The following is a 20,815-nucleotide window of genomic DNA, read 5'->3' as shown; positions in this document are numbered from 1 at the left end:
GGGGCGGGCCCCGCCATCGCCCGGCAACGGCTGCGGGCCTGGCGGAGTCCCGGATGCTGAGATAGCAAAGCACGGCGGGGCCCTAAGGCAGGTGGGCTGGAGGGGCGGGGGGCTAGGAGCGGACTTTGCAGCACGGAGCAGGTTTTTGCTGCCAGGCAGGGTCTGCGTGACTGTGTGTGGTCCAGGGCGGATGCAGAGAGCCGTAGGTGGGAGCCTGGGGACATGATGGTCAGTGAGCGAGGGAAAGGCTGCAGGTGCCATTATGTGTAGTTCTCTGAGGCTCTGTCAAGATCTCCCGAGCATCCTGCACTATCAATTCTGTCTAAAAGGTTGAAAGACCTGAGGGTGTGCAGCCTGGAGAAGAGAAGGTTCTGTGGGGATCTTCAACCCCCTCCCAGTGCCTAAGGGAGCTCCAAAAGAACTGGAGAGGGACTTGGGACAAGGACAGGGAGAGGCAGGAAAAGGGGGAATGGCTTCCCACTGACAGAGGATAGGGTTAGATGAGATATTGGGAAACAATTCTTGGTTGTGAGGGTGGTGAGGCCGTGGCACAGGTTGTCCAGTGAGGCTGTAGCTGCTGCATCCCTGGAAGGGTTCAAGGCCAGGTTGGATGGGGCTTGGAGCAACCTGGGATAGTGGAAGGTGTCCCTGCCCATAGCAGGGTGGAACTACATGGTCTTAAGGGTTCCTCCCTACCCAAACCATTCTGTGATGAAAAGAAGGTTACAAGTGGACACAGGTCTGTAGGAAACCCCCTCACTGGTTCCACCACTCACAACACAATTCTGTGCTCTCAGCTTGCCAGTGCATCTGCTTAGTCAGAAAATTGGCACTTTGTCTGGAGCCCATAAATACAGGAATTAAATAACCATTGAGAAATTACCCTGAGGCGTGCAGTGAACCAGCTCCAAGTCAGTCCTCATGTGTGAGGATACAGATTTGAGGTTTGAAGGAGGCCATGGTGAATTGAGGGTGTGGGAGCACAGACAGCACACATCAGGGTGTGTGATAATGCCTTTCTTTCCTCATACGTTGTCCAACCTAGTGAATAGCAACTTTAAATTTTGGCCTTATTTTCCACAAAATGCCACTGCATCGCAAATGGGAATGTGAACTACAGGGTGCTAACAAGTGCTGAGAACATCTCATATGGATTTTTGTGAGGTGAGTGTGACCCTCTCTGTTCCTGGAGTACACAGTGAATGTTACCGCAGGTGACTGTGCAGAAGACAAACTCCAAATGACATGTACTGGTGTCATTGCAGTATGAAAGGGGCAAGTGAATTCTAATTTAGAAGCCAGGATGGAGGTCTTAATGCCTGAACCTCAGATTTATGTGGAAAGAACTCTGGCTATCATCAAACCAGATGTCATTGATAAAGAAGAAGAAATAGAGGATCTCATTCTCCGATCAGGATTCCACATCATTCAGGTAACAAACAGGATGTGCTCCAGAGAAAATAACTGCAGTTTATAAGTCAGGAAAATATTTAACTTCTAGCAATCAAGCCAGTAACTAAAATCTTGCGTGTCCAAAAATCAATTCACGTTCTTCATGTCATCAAACATTGCTGCCAGATTCTGTAAGGAGATGCTTCTTGGTGCATGGGATGGAACAGAGCAGACCAACTATTTCGCTGACCACAGAAAAACACAGACTTTGTTAATAAACTCAGGTTTAGCAAACCTAGGGAGCAGCTGTGTGAACTTTCCAAGGCAACTCTTTGGAGAGCGCATCATTCAGACCTCACAAGATTTTGTGCGGTGTGCAAGTGGTTATTAAAGAATTAATTGAATTCGATAGCCGGCCAGCTGCAGCTTAACAAAGTTTTTGTTTCCGCTGTTTTTACAGTAAATAGACTTTACGAATATTGCAATGAGCTTATGAATATTTAATTGTGCCCGTCCGGGCGGCCGCTGGGGGGCGCTGCGCCCTCGCGCCTGTGGGCGACAGGGCCCTTCCCCCTACTCCCCGAAATGTCTTGGTTTGGTTTGGTTTGGTTTGGTTTGGTTTGTTTTTTCCACTTCCTCCCCAGCCCTTCTGGTTGTTTTATTTATTTGTATTTAATATTTGTATTTATTTCTTTATTTGTGGATCTCTTGGAGCTACTCCATAAGAGGTCTTGAAGATGCTCCTTGGGCTGGAGCCCCTCTGCTCTGAGGCAAGGCTGGGAGAGCTGGGATTGTTCATCCAGTAGGAGAAGAAGCACCAGGGAGACCTGAGAGCCCCTTCCGGTGCCTGAAGGGGCTCCAGAGAGCTGGAGAGGGACTTGGGACTAGGGCATGGAGTGGCAGGACGAGGGAGAATGGCTTCCTACTACCAGAGGGCAGGGTTAGATGGGATACTGGGAAAAAAATTCTTCACCATGAGGGTGGTGATGCCCTGGCACAGGTTGCCCAGAGAAGCCGTGGTCACCCCATCCCTGGAAGTGTTCAAGGCCGGGTTTGGTGGAAGGCCAGGTCTAGTGGGAGGTCCAAGTCTGTGGTAGGGGGTTTGAACAAGATGAGTTTCCAGACACCTTTCAACCCAAACCATTCCATGTTTCTTTTGATTCAATACATATCAGAAGATGAGACAAATAGATTATTTATTTATTTATTTAATTGCAATGTGTTAGTAGAGTCTTCTGATGTCTGCAGTGACTTTTGACACCAAAGTTATTAGGACTCTGAGTATATGGAACTCTAAGTGTTGTATAAGTTTGAGCTCGAAGAATGCACTTTAAAATTTTTTTCTTGACTGCCCTATGGTTTCTGATAACCTCCCAAAGTTGTCCTGATCCTGGCCACCTGCAGGCTAGGCAGCTATTGGGAGAGTCACAAAGCACTGAATGAAAAATAGAACAATTGTATAATTGACACTGTGGGCTGGAGGGAAACTTGTGTTAAAGTAGAACATTATGTTGTAGCAGCTGAGTAATAAAACCCTGCCCTTCTGATGCTCTTCACTTTTTCTGTACAGTGCCCTGTCATCTGGTAGTTAGAAAATGCTGTAGTTTGCCTGGGCTACAATCACATCTTTCTCAAAGTGTGCTGTTTCCTTAATTAACTTGGAAAACTTATGCTCTTTGTTACTGTGTATCTCAAAGAGGATCGTATCTGGGTGAATCAGAGGAGTTTCAGAAATTACTCTTGTGTTCTGCACTTGAAGATATGACTGCAGGAGAGGACTCTATTCTGCCTTTGAAAGCTCTAAACTGTTTCAATGTAGCAAGCAATCTTAATTCTTTTTTTGTCTTTTACACTTTATAGAAACGGAAGCTCCAATTAAGCCCAGAGCAATGTAGCAACTTCTACGCAGAACAATTTGGAAAAGTGTTTTTTCCTAATTTAACAGCCTATATGAGTTCTGGTCCTATAGTTGCTATGGTTCTTGCTAGAGATTGTGCAGTCTCATACTGGAAGGAATTGCTTGGACCATCCAACAGCCTAAGAGCTAGGATAACTCACCCTCACAGGTAACTCACTGACTGGCCTTGGGCTAGTAGAATGTCGTCATTCTTTTGATAGAAACTAGAATTCTTCCTCCTCCCTCCTTTTTTTTTTTTTTCCTTTTTTTTTTTTAATTTGTTTGTACAATACAGACACAGGCTTGTTATCTCTTCAGTTTTGTGCAACAGCTTTTCACCATTGTTTTTTAATATGCAAAGGTCACCTATTTTATGGGGAATGTTGAGCGTATGAACATTAAGTTTTAGGCAGCTACTTCTTGCATTTAAAACAAAATCTAGCCAATGTCTTGTTAAGTAGTCCAGATTGATTGCTTTTTTGGCTCTCAGGCTGCAGAGACTCAGAAAGGATTTGCAGTTGCCCTCAAGTAGTTATTTCCCTTGTTTTTAGCTTAAGAGCACTCTATGGGACTGATGAGCTGAGGAATGGGCTCCACGGCAGTCTCAGCATCTTCTCGGCAGAGAAAGAAATTCGATTCATATTTCCAGAAGGTAAAATGGTACAGTTGGTTCATTGCTGGTCCTGGGGAGGATGAAGTTCTTCCCTGTCCTGCCCTGACTCCAGATACAATTGATTTAGGAGAGGCTGGGCTTGTTTGCTTTTCAGGATTGTGGGTCTCTTTATGTATAAGCTGACATTTTCTGCCACAAAAGGCTTACCAAAAATGTATCTGAAGAGTCAGTGTAGTTACAGAGATTGCTTCCACTTTTCAAACTCTGCTTTGGGAACTGGAGCAGTCAAAGCTGGTAAATGAAAACAAATAGGAAGCTGTTAAACTCCAGCAAGTGTTTCTGGCACTGGCAGCCCTGGGGACTCCTGTTGACTTGAGAAGACTGACTCTTTTCTTGGATTCAGGCTGAGTAATTACTATTCAAAAGCAGCTGGATGCTCACATGATAGAGCAATTCCAAAGTAAAATGCCAGAGAAAAGGGCCTTAAAACCTGAAAAGGCTGTGAGAGGTTCTGTAGTTTGTAATGTAACAGAATTTGCCCTTTGACAGAAAGGTGCACCTGAAACACCTAGAAAAAGCTGTCTACTGATACTTTTTGTCAGCTGTATCAGTGAGTTTAATAAAAGATGTTGCAGTTTCTTACAAGCCTTACCCATTGTGTAAACCCTGTCTCCTCCACTCACCCTGACAAACACAGCAGGACTGAAAGATTTTTAGGGTCTTCAGAAGCCAGCTTCACACTGGAAGAAGAAAGTGTTAAACATGGGATATACTATTTCTCTTCTGCCTCAAATGCATCTTCAAGGATTAAGGTTTTCCCCTGATGATCTGATTTCCTCCCTTTTCGTAATAGACTATAATTAGTAAAATTACCTCAGGGACATTGTAAAGAAGTTTAGGAAGTTTCTTTGCAGTTTGTTGTGGGAGAAGCTATAAAACCCATGATGTATTATTAACTTACTAAGGAAAAGAGCAGCTCACATACAAACAACCTTTGAAAGCATGCTGGGTTTAATCACTCTGGAGGCTGCTTTCTAACACCTGTGGTTCCTCCTTGCAGCAGTCTTGGAGCCTGTTCCCACTGGACAAAGAGCTCGGGATTACCTGAACCTGTATGTGAAGCCCACACTGCTGGCAGGGCTCACTGCCCTGTGCAAAGAGAAGCCAGCAGACCCCATGGTATGTGCAGTGTCCCAGCGTGGCTGGCAGCTCTGGGATGCAGTTACTTGCTGTTAGTAATGTCCCTCTTTACAGGAGAACTACTCTGTTGGTGAAGAGCTGTGCTGTTTTAGCTGTCAGCTAATGAGCTACTCAAATAACATTTGGTTTCAAGAAGTTGATTTGTCACAAGGATGTGTTTTAAGTTCCTAAACAAAATCAGTTTTCTTACATCTGGAAAAACACTGTAAATGTATCCTTGTGTTCTTAAGGTTCCAGTCGTTCACACCAGTACTTATTTAAGCAAGCAGATAATTAATTTGTTCAACAACTTGCTGGCAGTTGTGGTGGATTTTACATCATTATCACTTTTATAATCAACGCTGCATTTTTCTAAAGGATACTTTCCAGAAAAAAAAGCCTTAAAAATCACTTGGGGTGTTCCTATGAACTATATGATATACGTGAGGCCACATTTAATGTACTTTGATTGTTCTAGTTTTATAACCTGTTTACTTTACCTGTATGTCTGGCACTGTTACCATAGAAATCTAGAAGACATAGATGAAGTCCATTCCTTTGCCCAAAGGCCAAACTAATTGTATCTGTTCCTAACAAATGTGTGTCTGGCCTGTGGTTTAGCACTCTAAATGATGGAGAATCTACAGTCTCCCCAGGCAATCTGTTTCAGTGCCTAATTGTACTTGTTAAAAGCTTTCACTAAAAGATAGCCTAAATCTCCTGGCTCCAATTTTAAGCCTATTACCTTTTTTTCCCCCTTTTACTATCCCCAGAAGACATTGGAGACAATGTAATATATATATATATATATATATTTTAGCAACCTATTGCATATTTGAAGAGTATTTCCATTTTCTTTTCTTTCAGTCTTCTCTTTACTATATTAAATATATATATATTTTTTCTATATTAAATAGATGGTTTTTTTGTTGTTGCAAGTCCCGTATTTCTAACTCATTGTTTTGGCTTCCAGTTAATCTGCATTCTTAGCACAATTTTCTAGTAAATTCTGAGGTATCTTAACAGTAACTTAATCGAGACAATGCTTTCCTTCCTTGCTTGTAAGAAAGCTGCATGAAGCAGTGTCGGTAGTTGTGCTGAAAACATTCTATTTGCACCTTCTTTGTTGTCAATAATGCCTGTGACCTTGTAACAGAAGGAAAATAATGTTGATTTGATACTGCTTCAGAAATAGACGTTGCCTATTGTTTGTCAGATTGTTATCTGCTTGGTGGCTTACAGGGAGACTGTTGGAATATATTTTTTTTCCAGTATCCTTTCCTTTCCTTTTGGAGATGGCCTCAGAAAATGTCGGTGCACTCAGAAATACTTGATGTCAGCACAGAGGTTGTCTCAGCCAGTTCTTTAAGTAATACAGGATAAATGTATTTGGTTCAAATTAATTGAGGATTTCTTTTTCCCAAAGTAGTTTTGCTGAGGGGTTTTGTGTTTTGGGATATTTTGTTTGTTTGTTTTCCATTTCTGTCTTGGGTTCTTACTACTGTGCTGTTGTTGCTTTACCTGTCCTAGTGCTCTGTTTGGCTCTCCCTTTGCAAACCACCCTTTCTATGCATGGTAGTAAAAGCAGAATGTTGCTTACCTTCCCTGTCTGCTGTTCTTTCAGCTCTTCACAGTGTGGTATGAAGTTTGTTGTTCTCAGCATTCCAGAAACCAGTCATCAACAGCCTTGTGAAGTAAATAGGGATGTGTTAAAAACTTTGCTTTACAAGTGGAGAAATCGAGGCAAAAGGTTAATTTGCCTAAGGCCAGGCCCAGACTGGCAGATGGAATTAGGACTCAAGGCATTTTTGCCTCCCACATTCTCATTTAGGTTCAAAGTACTGGAAAACTTACAAGATGAATTTCAAAAAGTAACCATGTTTTGGTTTTAAGTACTGTAATGTGATTTCAGTGCAGAAGGCTGGCACTCTTAATGAATGATTTTTGGATGAAGTATCTCTAGGTCTTGTCAGCAGTAATATTTTATTAAGCAGTTTCATGCATATTGTGTAGCCACATTCCAAAACAGAGGTGTCTGAATTATTTGAAGTATGGCTCAAATGGTCTTATACTTTCACAAAGATAAACATTGCCAGGACAAGTTGTCTTCTAAAGGCCATTGTGTATTGTTCAAAAGCAATATAAGCTGTGAACATTTAAAAGAACATTTTTAATAAACAGGTCATCTGCATGTCCATTTCTTTCTGAAAGGTCTTAATTTTGCAGCACAGTAGGAGAGTATCTGTAGCAGAGGTTTCAAATAATGCTTTTAAATAATCTCCTATGCACTTAATGGAAAGCAACAGAAAGCTGAAAACATTTGGGTTTTGGGATTTTTGTTCACAGATTTGGCTTGCTGACTGGCTGATTGAACACAATCCTAATAAACCTAAACTACAATATCGCATCTCTCAGTAAGAGCATCGGCGGTGAGAGCCTGGTGGAAGCTATCTCTCACATTCCGAGTTACAGCTGTGTATTGTCATCTTCAGTGTGTCCTTTGACTCTATAATCAATACTACCTAAAGCAAATGCATTTGTCATAACTACTTGTGTCCTCATGGGATAAATAACCTTATGTCTAACCAGGATGTAGTGGTTCTAGTACCTTCTCTACTGACAAAGTCAATGTAGAATTACACGATAAATTTATGGCATTGGGTGATTAGAAAAAGACAATGTTCTCAGTGGGTGTGACTTACTGCTCTTGTCCGCGTTTTTCTTGGTTTGGCTGTGTGGGAGAACAAAATAATTTACAGTGGTGTGGATTCCCAAATGACATCCACCTGGCCTGTGCTTTGCGAAGCCAAGGGTTGTGTTTCAGCAATTTTTAGCATAAATTCAGTTATGAAGGGAGGTACTTGGATATAATGTAGAAAACAATTACTGGAGGCCTATTAGCAACACTGGAATTTTAATTGCTGATTACATCACCCAGCTAAGGTTGTTCTTGAAGATTATTCACTTAAGTCTGATGTATTTTGTCAGAATGTAATTTGAAGGACTTACTTGAAAGTACATTCAGTGCTCTTTTCCCATCTTGGTGGCAAAAGGCTCACTGACTACAAATAACAAGAAGATGTATTTTTGTCAAGGACTAAGGTTGTCTTCTGACATTTGTTTGCAATAAAGGTGCTTAATTGGAACAGTTTACCTTGAGAGTGTTTTCTGTGTTCTTCTGCTCCTAAAGGTATGCAAATTTGTGTCGTTTTCCTCAAACTTTCATGTGTTCTGTTGAATTTCACAAGAGTGCTCTTCCACAGGCAAGGGGTTAATCCCACGGTATCGCCTTCAGTGAAGTAACTAAACTGTTTCTTGGGGATGTGGGACCTTTTCATTTTCTTCAAAGAGCTGTACTTATGCTGTTAACTTCAAGCTTTGTATCTTATGGTTTGACTGGCTATAATGAAGAAAACAGTGTAATTTTCATAACTATGAATAAGAGTATGCTTGAATAATACTAAACAAACAAGCAATTTCATAATTTGTTTCATGAAAAAACTTGCTTCTCCAATTTGAGTAATTATGAGAAACGTAAGTCAGTCATTTGTCTGTAACATCAAACTTTATGTGAATTGTTTATCCTCTCAGTGGAACAAAACACTGTTGCCAGCCTAGATAATAAGCAGAAACTGGTCCCTACAGTACCAAGACCTAAAAATCGTGGGACTGCTAAGATAAGGAAAAGAAAGAAAGCCCAAACCCTCAAATAATGAAGAATAAGAGTATGAGGTGGTTAGAAATACAGTAAGCAGATCTGTTTACAGACAGTTTATTTTGCCTATAATTATTGTCCCCATATGTGTCTGACTGCTCCAATTACAGGACAGTTGTTCTTTGTGGTGTCCTGTCAGCCAAATTAAAAAAATCCATTTTCTGAAGATGCCAGAAATTAAAATCTGGTCAATTCACAAGGCATTCCCCTGCATTTCGTTAGTTACTATTACATTTGCCTGCTTATTTTGTTGTGGTGCTGTTTGACAATAAATACATCCTTTATGTTCCTGCTGGAATTTTCAGTTTTGCTTTCATGCCAGAGCTGCGTTTTTTTGGATGAGAGTAGGTGGGTCCTTAGCTGAGGGGTGGGAGAAAGGACAAAGGCAGCTGATATTGCAAATGTTACCTTTATCATCCACACAATATAGACCCTCAGTCATTCAGGTGTGTATCAGTCATGGAACTCGCTCTAATGTTGGAGCCAGCACCTTCAATTGCAGCCTGATGTTTGCTTCCATTTTCCTAAGAAAAAGGTGGAAAGAGAGAAGTTGTTTTTATCCCATGGGTGCCATCCTGACTCACTCTATTCCTACAAGAAGTGATACAGCAGATGTCACGGCTGAGATCCTGAGGAACCTGCATTAATAAGTAGGATGTGGGCAGAGGGACAGTCCCAGGAATGTGAAGTGGCTGAGCAGCCTGGTCCCATGCAGGGGAGCTGTAACACCACGGGAGAGGCTGTTGGGGCATGTGCTGCTACATTTCTTATGGTCTTTAGGATTTTTATTTAGCCCAGAGTAGTACAGGCTTAGCCAGGGTTATAAATCTGTATAACAGAAAATGTAGCTTTGGGGGAAAAAAATCCCAGATTAACTGAAAGGTGTCTTTCCATTTGATGTCAGTAAAGTGACATTCTCTGCAGGAACAGTAAGCTGTCCTCTCCCTCTGTCAAGTCAAAATAATTACCTTGCCCATTGAGTTTTATTGGGCATTTTTAACTTTGAGGGAGTTCATTTTAGTTTTACTGCCTGAGTGCTGGAATAGGGCTATGTCCATAAAATGAGCAGTTCAGTCTGTTTCCCATATTTCTGTTTTTTTCAACAAAGTTCCTTCTGGAACTTTTCTTATCAGATGCTTGCTATCACCTGCACTGGAAGTTGTTCTTGGAACTATTCAGATTGAGCTAGTCTTGAAGTATGTGATTGTTCAGCCTTCCCGTCTCACAAGGGATTTATTATCTTCAGGAACAGTTTAACTGCCAGGAACTTGGACAAACTTTAAAGATGGCAGAAGCCTCAGCCAAAGGCAGTTTCCCATTGCCTGCATCTGTCAGAACATTCCAGTGTGCTGAGCTTCAGAAATGAGTCACTGGTCAGAGTTTGGGACTGTCATTCAGGAGATTTAAGATTGTTTCATGGAGATTTGCAAACTTTTCTCATGTAGGAAAAGGAGATTTGTGTTTCTTCGTTCATTTAAGCTATTCATTTTGACCATCCTTTAAACAACAGTTGATGAGGGTCAGTGTTCATTGAGTCAGTCAGAGTAGTCAGATGAAGATAATTTGTGTTGTTCTGCACAGTAAATGTTGGCTATTTTTGGTGGTAACCAACAACAGCTCATCCTCTTAAATTATTGTGGTTCTTCAATTTCTTTTAAAAAAACAAAATCAGAAGAGAATTTCTATTTTGTTGGAAAGACTTTTTGCATATTGTAAAAGATCATCATAAAATTATGACTTGCAATTGTTTTTGCAGTGCTATTCCCTTTAGTAGATTTGTCCTTGGACTAGAAATATGTTTCAGTCCTGTCTGCTCATTACCTGCTGCTTTTCTTTCCTCAAGCTGACTTGGCACAAACCAGTGTGGCAGTGTCACCAGCACCATCACAGCAAATAGGTACTTCCTGGTTCTGCTGTTAGTGAAACAGAAAAGCCTGCTGCTTTAGGGTGGTCAATCGAGCAGCTGCCTGCACCTAGAAACCTCCCCTGGTGTGGACGAGCTCCTCTGGGTGTGGAGTGTGTCAGTAGCATGACTGATGTGTGGAGTCTCCTCGGGGGGGATGCCTGTCAAATCATTGTCATGCTGCCTCTTGCCAAGTGATCGTGGAGACACTGCCAAAGCTCAGGGGACAGCTTTTTGTTGGTCTTCTGAGCCAGAAATGAGGTATTGTTGTGAGGCTGAGCAGTTGGTGGGAGAAGAAGGCAGTTTGCAGACAAGTGGGTGAATGATACTCTGATAATGGTAACATTGAAGGATTGAGAATTCAGTTCACTGTGAGTGTTTTAGGACTGAGGGAGGCAATGCTTGCGCACAAAGATCTTCATGCAGTGCCTTGCTAGGCGTTCTTATATTTGTCTAGTGTGGCATCAAGTTTTGACTCTTGAGAACCCCTGGCTGGCTCATCTTTCTTAGCTGTGGCACTATTCTGAAGCATGATTATTAAAAAAAAACAAAAAAACCAAAACACAGCTCTGGTACAATGTCTGCAAATTTCTACCATCGTATTTAATTTATTGAAAAGTCTTTTCACCTGGGATCTGAGTCAACCTGGACGATCCTGTTTGGCCAGAGAGAAGAGGCAGTTGGGTGCAGTCTGCAGCTGACAGACTGCCTGAGCAAGTAATCACGTGTGAACTCACCCTAAGTTCCAGGGAATTTTTATGTGCAAGAACCTAATTTGACTCTAAATATTCTTGGCTTTGCTAAACTACTCTACAAACCACCCATGCTTCTTTATCCTCTCTTTATAATCAATTCTTGAGCTCTCATTTCCTTGCTAGGGGACAGTTGTGTTTTTGTCATGTTTCCAGAATCTGCACAGATTGTCAGGTTAGGAAATTCTGCTTTTCCAAAAGCAACATATTATTTCTATGCTGGCTGGTGGTTCTTATCTCTCTTAGGTGTTGTAAAGTGTTTTCTTACTGGGTGGCATTCCTGGTGCCGTGTGAATGAGGCAGTGTTTTGTCCATGTTTAGTTTTGTGTCAGGCCTCCTCTCTGTGTGAGAAAATTCCCAGGAGTGTTTAACAGACGCGTGTGGACAAATCTCCTGCACGCCCCATAAAGCACTTTACTATGGGCCACTATAAAGCAGTCATTACAGAGCAGTGTTTAAACTTCTGAGATTAACACAGTCTTTCAATTGCACTTATTTTTATAATGTGTAATTTAGCAACTGAACTGTGAAAAGTTATGGCATAGCAAGGTCTTCTTAAAAATAGTGGTTCCAACTGTGCTTTTAGGTTCCTTCGTTGTAAATCCAGAGCAATTCAATTCTCACAGTTAAAAGAAAGGAGGAAAATGGGATTGTTTCTGGGAGCTGTTCAGATGGTATATGTGCATCTGAAATATATTGTCAGGTGTTGGCATGGCACATTTTCCACATTTATGGGAAGCAAAGAGCTTGTGCTTGTTTCTCAGGCTTAGACAATGCTGTTCCCAGCATGCAAAACACTTTGGCAGTTGCCATTTTGCTCAGGGAGTTGTGCAATGGTATTTTTGCCTGGATGAAGAAAGTTTGATCAAGCCTCTGTTTGAACACCAGATGCTTTTTCTGTGGCCACTACACATCTAGATAGCCATGAGATCCTTCCTTGCTAGTTACCTCTTCCAACTAAAGTATTCCATAAGGCTATTTCAGAATGCTTGATTTCTTCCCAGCCCTTCCATGTAAATATACTGAATTGACCAGCAAAGTTTTGACCATGACTGTCTTTGTTTTGCAAAGTTCTCTTGTAAACAGGCTCTGTGGGGTTTCCCCAAATAGCCCCATCAATGCAACTGAATGGGGGCAACAAAGGCATAGGAAATGAAATGTCCATTCCTTTTCTTACTCATGTAAATGATAGTTTATCATACTGTTTATTAGCTTCATGTAGTCAGGATCTGTGATGGTTCTTAAGCCTTGTATTGGTTTATTTTTTCCTTTAATGAGCTGCAATAAAATATTGCCTTACCTGAGTGCTGACTCAGTGCTGGGGCATTCTCCAAACTTAGTGTTATTATTGATATTAATTAGTCATTACCCATGACAAAGGCTGTCATCACAGCACAAAGCAGCCTTGATATATCTTTACCAGTTGTTCTGTCTCTCTGCAAATTGTTCCTTTTTAAGACTATGTGGGATTCCTGGAATGAACAATTTCAAGTCATCTGTAAGCATGGTTTCAGTAATGATACCTGGTTTCTTTATAATATCTCTCCTCGGTGGATAGGCAATGATGTACAAGGGAACTGGTGGTACACAGGTGTGAAGGTAAGGAATAGAGACATGAAAAGACTCCTTGGGTCCTCCCTCAGAGCAGCAGGAGGATCTAGAATCACAGAATCATGGCAAATAGGAGCAAATGCATGAGCAGATGGTTAGTGCAGGTGCTCTGTGAAAAGTGCCTACTTGGAGATAGGAATGGGGAGTTTAGCACCTGTGTTCTCAAGGTCTGCCAGTGGTCTGCTGCTTGGATCACTTGGCATCTTACATGTTGAATCATTTATTTGGAGGCTTTTCTATCTGAATATGTGTAGAGGGTTTCTCTCTGTAGTATGAGGTTTTGATGAAGGTAACTGCTAGTAATAATGCTGTTACAAGTCTGTTAATCACTTCTGGACTTCCTAAAGCAGTGATTAAAAATTAGTGGTCAGTTTTCTTTCATCTCTGGAAGTAGAAACAAGCAGAGCTCTGAAGTTGTGTATGGAATTAGCTGGTTTAAACACAACTCCCAGGTGTAATTCCTCTCCGGGGTACAGATATGTCTGTGGCTGGGAGGATCTGTGCTCCTCTGCCCCAGCAGCACCTCCAGCTGTTTTGTTTTCTGTTTTGTATTGTTGTCTACAGCCATCAAAGGTGATGATCCAAGGGGAAATCACACAGTGTTCACTGACACTGTGTTCAGAGCTGTGAAACAGAACAGGTAGAGAAAAGGCCAAATGAGGACATGTGTGATCCTCTGCTCTGTCTTCTTCTGTTCCAACAACACAGAAATGAAATGCTTCCCTGTCCTTAAACTGGGACATCCACCTTTGAGATACTCTGACTGAGCTCCTCTCAGCTCAGCCATGGTCACAGGTGTGTGCAGGAGGACTGGCCTGGGCACAGAGAACAAAAGCTGACTGCCAAATTTTGTATCTGTTTTTGTTTGGCTCCAGATGTTGGGTTTCTTTCTAGGTACAAACAGTTGATGTGACTTTCGTCAGCTGACATGAGGGAAAAGGTGTAAGGTAAAGTATATTTTGAAGTTGAACTATTTTATGTGTGCTTTTAGAGATTTGCTGCAGCAGGTGTTTGGCCATGTCCTTGAGTACTATAATCTGGTATAATTCTACTGAGGTGAATTCCGACAGATTATATTAATTTGGGTATGACCTGACATTGTAACATCCTGACAGTATGAGATGGGAGATTTTGATTTTCGTTCCCTTGTACTGACAAGAAATTGAATCTTTATCTATCTATCTATCTATCTGTCTGTCTGTCTGTCTGTCTATCTATCTATCAATCCAGTTCCAATGAAAATTAATAGTTTCATTGTCACCTATTATTAATTTACAATTCTGTTACAGGTTTTCTTTTAAGTTTGAGAGAGTCTAAATACAGAATAATTTTTACCATTTGTAGTGCCAAGCCAGCCATGGATGCGAAATAGCTGTATCTGGTGCCAGGGGAAGTTTCCAAAAAATCAAGTATGTGTTTTATGTGCCCACATGCATAACATTAAACTGTTTCTGCTCATGGAGGCTGTAGGATTTCCATACTGGTCCAGAGGTGACACATTACTGATGAGAATTTGCTATTTTTTATAGAAAGAAAATGTCTTCTAAAAGTTTTGTCTTCCCTTGGTCCATAGTGCCAGGGGAACATGTTGAGGCATGCCCTTTTCTGTTTGCTTTCAACAACAATGGGAATTCTTCAGTTAAGTATTAAAAAAATGGAAATTTCCTTTCTTTTTGCCCCTCTCAAGTATGCTTAGGTAACTGAAGTGCATTCACACTTGGAGAGATGGGGCTGTTTTGCAAGGGAAAACCAAAACATTCCAGTGCAGCTAATATTGCAGTTCCTCTGGTGTCTTAAGTTCAGGCCACAGCAGGAGGTGCAGATATCCAAGGGGAATGCAGTAACTTTCTGGATCTTTTCTTTGGAAGAAATAATAAGATGAGTCACAATTAACCCATTTGGCTAAGTTAGTAAGGTTCTGGGGGATGAGTGAAGAAATGTTCTTGTGGTTCTAATGGTTTGCTCCACAGAAAAGAAACCTTTTCTTTTACATTCCTTCTAGTTCAATCAATACATTTGTCTTCATCACTGCAGGAAGCATAAATTCACTTATTTTTTTAGAACCTTCTCTTATACATCCCTCCTTGAGATGTCCAAGCTTGATGTGATGCTCGTGCTTTGATTATCTTGCTCTGGCAAACCAATGGGCTCCCCTCTCCAGGAGAAAAGGGTTCTCCAGGGGAAGTGTCAGAATGTTGACACAAAGTATTTTGTTCCTCTTATGTGATTAATGTTGAAGGAGTGTTTCTGAGTCATTTGTAATTTGTCACAGTGAGACTTGCAATGGAGAGCATGCCATAACAGAGGCAGCCAGGGCCATAAAGTGCTGTTGTTGAGAAGTGAGGACTATTCTAACACAGGTGATATCTCCAGGGGGTGTATTCCTCAAGGACTGGTGGGTGGATTAGCAGTCAAACCTTTGAGGAACAGGGTGAAAGCCAATATGTCCATGGTGACAGGGGCACAGCTGGAATTAAGAAGGACGACTAGCACATCCAAACGTTTTTTAAAGGATTTTGGTTGTTTTTTCTGTAATGATCTTTTCTAGTTCCATTTATTCATCTGTCTCAAGAGTTCTTTTGGGCAGCAGAGAAGTGTCTGCCCTGGTGTGTCAGAAAATGAGGCTTTGTCTTTGGTCCCTCACAGAGGAAGCTGCACACTGGTACCATGGGTGAGCAGGAGATGGAATGTCCAGTTTTTCTCTGCCTGTCTCTGGCACTCAAGTGCTTGTTGAGCTCATCTCAGCAGAGCTTTGCTGCTTTCTGCTTTCATTTTTCCAGCCTCTGGGCCTTGATGTCACCATATGGCTTTGAAAAGAAATGTCTTGAAGGGGCCTGCGCAAAGAAGTCACCCATCCTTCAAAACGCAGGTCAGGGTGGTGTTTGTTCAAGGACTAGCACCTGAAGGTCAGTTCAGTTATTCCATGATTCCTGAGTTGGTATGTTTTCCCAAAAGCAAGTAATCTCCAAGGAAGAAATGTCCTGTCTGGGAAAATAAAGCAAGACATGTAAATTGCTTTAATGGGGTGTTCTAGTACATTTGTATCTTCTTAAAAGGAAGCTAAAACACATGCATGAGGTGATAGATGAGTTTATTTTCACATGTGGATTTAATAACCTACCAATATGTAGCTGCATATTTAGTGCCCAAAGTCATCTCCAGGAAAATATTCCCAGGGGTGAGATCAGTGTCTGCTTACAGCCAAGAGAATGAGCTGAAGGGGTTTGTCAGTGGTTAGCTTGGTTAGGAGGCAGGCTAGTTTATGTGGTGCTGATCAGGGTGATGTGGAAATTGATTTTATCTTCTGCACAGAACAGAGAGTGGAAGTGCCCCTGACACCATCTGGGGTTTAAAACTCTGAGGAGTTGGAAGGAGCTGACTGCCACTCTGTTCTCTTTGTAGCACTGTTTGTTACTGTCCCCAAATATTTATTGTATCATAGTTGTAATTAAATTTGTGCTGAAAGTGTACAGAGCACCCTATACTTAGTGTCACATGAAACCAGAGATCCTCTACGCTAAAGCAGTGCAGTGGCAGATCCTTGGTCACAACAGCCCCCTTTGGAATGAGAGATAATCCAAAAAAGACTCCCCTGTTGATATGGCATTTGCTAAGTTAAAGCACAGGAAATTGTGAATTTGGGCTCCATCCTGTTTGACCATTTACACTATCTCCTTATCAATGTACCTGGCCTGGCAGATTGGATGGTGTCTGGATACAGAGGTACAATTTAGTGCTCCCAACAGCTTGAAAGAGACTGGATAGTAATTTGTGAACTCTCTGGCGATGGGTGAGATAAAGCTCTGCAGTGGGGATGTCCTCTGCCCTGCCTCCACCCTGGCCAGAGCTGGCCAGGCTCCAATGCACACCTTGGAGCTGGAGCTGAGTGCAGGCTGTGACCTGATCATTCCTGAATCACGCGCTGTCTCAAATCCAGATTCAAGTCTCATGGCCTGTAGTAGATGAGAGAAAGAAATCAATGTGCTGCAGTCAAAAGCTTATAGATGTTTCTCAGGGAATTTAAATAGCAGGTTGTTTGGTTAAACAGACGCTGAGACCTGAGATGACAGTGCTCACACCCTCTAGGGGAAAGCCCATGGGATAAACAAGAAACAGGAGAATGAAGTAGTCCAAGTTGGGAAGCACAACTGTGTTTGCCCTGGGATAAATCTTATTAACTTAAGCACATTTAAGCATAAATGTACTGTCTTACTCCTGGACTCAAGCTAGCTCAAGCAAAGCCATCCTGAGAATCTCTTCCCAGTGCTCCTGTCCAGGACTGGCTGCTGCTGGTGCTCCTGTGCCTGCAGAGATGTCCCCGGGAGCCACATTTGCAGCCTGCCCCTGACTGGAATTACCTGCTCTCCAGACACCTGTGGTGCAGCTGTAATGCTGGGAATGCTTGGCACCTCGGGAGGTATTTGGGACTGAGTTAATTTAATTATTCTCCTGCTTCAAAATCCACTTAGATAGGGAGGAGGTGCCTTGTCCCTATCACAACTGATGGCAGCTGGCCAGCAGAAGTCTGCCTGGCAGGAGTGGGAATGAAGGACTGAGCCAGGTTTAGCTTCAAGGCACTGGGCAAAAGGGAGAGAAATAGAAATTACTGCCATTAAGACTGCTGACTCTGCTAGATGTGCCAGGCCAGGAGCCACAAGTCTGTGAGTTAGAAAAGCCTGTGGAATTGAGAAGAAATGTGAGAAATACTTCCCACCTTTGCCTGTGTCCAGGCTTGATCTGAGTCAAGAGTCTCACTGACATCACAACCCAACATTTCAGACCAGGTACCTCATCACAGCCAAGTTTGAGTGCTGGCAGCCAGGCCAGATGGGACAGGGAGTGCAGCCATGATCCCAAGCAGAGCTTACAATCAGCAAACTCAGCCCATACATGGCCTGAGTTTGAGCCCAAGTGAGGTAACCCTTGTGCCTCTCCCCACTGTTTTACAGTCTTTCTACTGACCTCATCATTATCATCTTTTATGGCATCCCATGTGCTGTTGAAAGCATCAGAGGAGGAAATGAAGGGCCGTTTACTGTGCAGGCTCTGTACTCACATGTCCCCTGATGAGCTATTCTCTTCTGGCCATGCCCACAAGGGGCTTCAATTAATGTTGCAGCGGACACTGAAGAAAGAACAGAGAGAGAAAGAAAAAGAGTAGCTAAAATACTATCAGAGATCTCACCATCTATTTCCCATCATGTCCTACCACTTTTACAGTTCCACTATCCCATTCTATGACAGATTTAGACTTAGTCTCTTTCATTTTCTGGCTCTGACTCATTCTGTCCCACATGATTGCAACTCATCTTTGCATCTTGACTGCATTTGGTGAACATTTCTTAGCTGTGGCCATCAATCTCTGCTCCTTGCTTAACTTAAAGTTACCACCAGCTGCCTCTCCTTTCATTTCTGTGTTTCGGACCCTCTGGGAGGGAGGAGTATGGATCTAAGACCTGGTGCACACTTTATAAGGAACTTTTCTAATCTCCAGAAATGTTTGGACCAAGTCCACTTTGTCTAGGAGAGCTCTTGTGTGAAACTGTCCTAGCACCTATCCCTACAGATAAATAATAGTTTGATTGGGGAGCACCTCATCCTTCTTGTTCATAAAATATGAGCCACTCTCTGTGTTTGGTAAAGGGGGGGGTGACTGGATAGGAGAGCAAAAGGGAAGGAAGGAAGGAAGGAAGGAAGGAAGGAAGGAAGGAAGGAAGGAAGGAAGGAAGGAAGGAAGGAAGGAAGGAAGGAAGGAAGGAAGGAAGGAAGGAAGGAAGGAAGGAAGGAAGGAAGGAAGGAAGGAAGGAAGGAAGGAAGGAAGGAAGGAAGGAAGGGAGGAAGGAAGGGAGGAAGGAAGGGAGGAAGGGAGGAACATTGCAAGTTACATTTATCTGGTTTTCTCTAATCCATCAATCTTCTGTTGTGTGGCTCAGTTCCTTGGGGCTTGTTTGAAAAGGGGGGATTTGCTGGATTGTAAGCCATGACAGTGATTTGCAAAGTGGGAGGCATGGATTGTATCCTAGGAGAGAGCAGGGAACCAGAAAAAGAGGTGGGGGATCTTGCGAATCCTTCTACAGAGGTGTAAATACAGTTTACAACTCCCTCCCAGCCACCCCAGGAGTATTTTTGGAGGGGACCAACCTGCTCTATGTCCACCTCTTGTACCATGTGGCCATAATAGAAATATGGACCAGTAAATGGGCAATAAATTGAAACCCTGGCTCCCTGTACACCTTTTTCTCCTTGGAGAAACCTTTGGAACCTTTCCCAGTAGATGTGTGCTTGGTCAGGACTCCTGGCTGGAAGTGCAGTATGAATTCGTACTGAATATACAGCATTCCATGGGAAGCATGGATTCTTCAGCCAGGGAAAGCAGATGCAGCACATCCCAGCAGACAGTTATTGTAGGTGTCCTCCCCAACTGAGAAATGTTTGGGAAACACTTGTAACTCTTTTTCTCAGGTGTTGCAAAGAGGATTTGTTTTGTAAATAATGACGCTGTTAATTACCCTGACTTTATAAAGAGAGAACCGAAAAGGTGTTAACAAGTTTTTGTTGCTCTATGCTGGCAGTGAGCCAGCACCAGTCCCTCTGTACGGGGAAGGTGGCAGAGCTGCTCTGAAAAATCCCTTTGCCCTCTACAGAAGAAAAAAATTAGGCACCCCTTTAGCCAAAGACTTGAGGTAACGTGTGAAGAATGTAGGAGGGATTTAACTCGAATCACCACACAGTTCAGCTCCAGGGGATTCACTTTCTATCGAGAAACACGGACTGGAGTGTCCCCAGGACAACACAGCTGGGAAGTCAGAGCTGGAAAAGAGCTTTAAAGGTTGTTTTCTCCCTCAGCTTCTCCCTAGGCCCAGGTAGAGGGAAGCTTCTGCACACAACTGTGGGAAGCCCAGGAGTTTAGCAGCTTTGAAAATCAGGCTGGTGGGGTTTTTAACTTTAGACATTTCACTTAAAAATATATTGTTTAAAGCTGGAGCTGAGGTTTCCAAGTCACTAAAGTCACTAACTGGTCACAAAAATCTTGTATACTTCAGCAACTCAGACACTTGTATCCTCCCATCTTTCCCTGAAAATTCCTGTTGATAAATCCCACAGAAGGCATGGAATGGATGCTTTTTCATCCTCGTCTCTGGGACTGCACTAGCAGCAGGTAACCAGGGGCTGATTCAGGCCCTTTGACTTTTTCCTGCTAAGGGTTGGTTTTACAAGTGGAAAAGAACCTGTGACTTGTTTTTTAAGACTTTAGGGAATTGCTGGCACTCTGTGGTTTCCCTGCACCAGATGCAGCGTGACCGGGAATCTACGCTGCATATGAAAAGGTCACTTACCCTGTTCAAGAGAGGAGAATCTAACACTTGTCAGCTTGAGTGATGGAGGCTCTGCATGGAGAGCCATAATATTCATGTCAGAGGATTGCCAAGCCCTTGCGGAAGTGTTGAAGATGGATGGCCTGGGGATATACTCCTGACACTTTAATACTGGGGGAGGTTACAGCACAAACATCTCATACAGAATTATATTCCATGAAAGGGCACTGAGGGCATAAATTAAAGGTAATCCAGCAGGCGAGTAGTTTAACAGCTTAAGGGGAAGCAGGCTGGGGCAAAGGAGGGATGCTGCTGGGATGCAGTGGGAGCTGTGGCGCGGCTTTGGGGGAGGGAACCGCCCCCAGCTGGGATTGAACCAGGGCAGGAGGGAGCAGTGCCAGCCCAAAATCAATCTGACTCCAAACTGCCTTGCAAAA

General features: G+C 42.7%; 1 protein-coding gene across 1 annotated transcript; it reads left to right on the top strand.

Annotated features, from left to right (window-relative positions):
* Positions 1 to 1,042: 1,042 nt before the first annotated feature.
* Positions 1,043 to 8,113, top strand: NME5 (NME/NM23 family member 5). Its single transcript, XM_062502232.1, has 6 exons — positions 1,043 to 1,164; positions 1,266 to 1,432; positions 3,253 to 3,458; positions 3,841 to 3,941; positions 4,963 to 5,081; positions 7,428 to 8,113. The coding sequence occupies exons 2-6, from the start codon at positions 1,304 to 1,306 to the stop codon at positions 7,497 to 7,499; spliced, it is 627 nt and encodes a 208-aa protein (XP_062358216.1). The 5' UTR covers positions 1,043 to 1,164; positions 1,266 to 1,303; the 3' UTR covers positions 7,500 to 8,113.
* Positions 8,114 to 20,815: the final 12,702 nt, after the last annotated feature.

Source organism: Cinclus cinclus, chromosome 14 (genome assembly GCF_963662255.1).
Source record: "Cinclus cinclus chromosome 14, bCinCin1.1, whole genome shotgun sequence".
NCBI lineage: Eukaryota > Metazoa > Chordata > Aves > Passeriformes > Cinclidae > Cinclus > Cinclus cinclus.
This window is presented reverse-complemented; position numbering and strand designations above follow the sequence as displayed.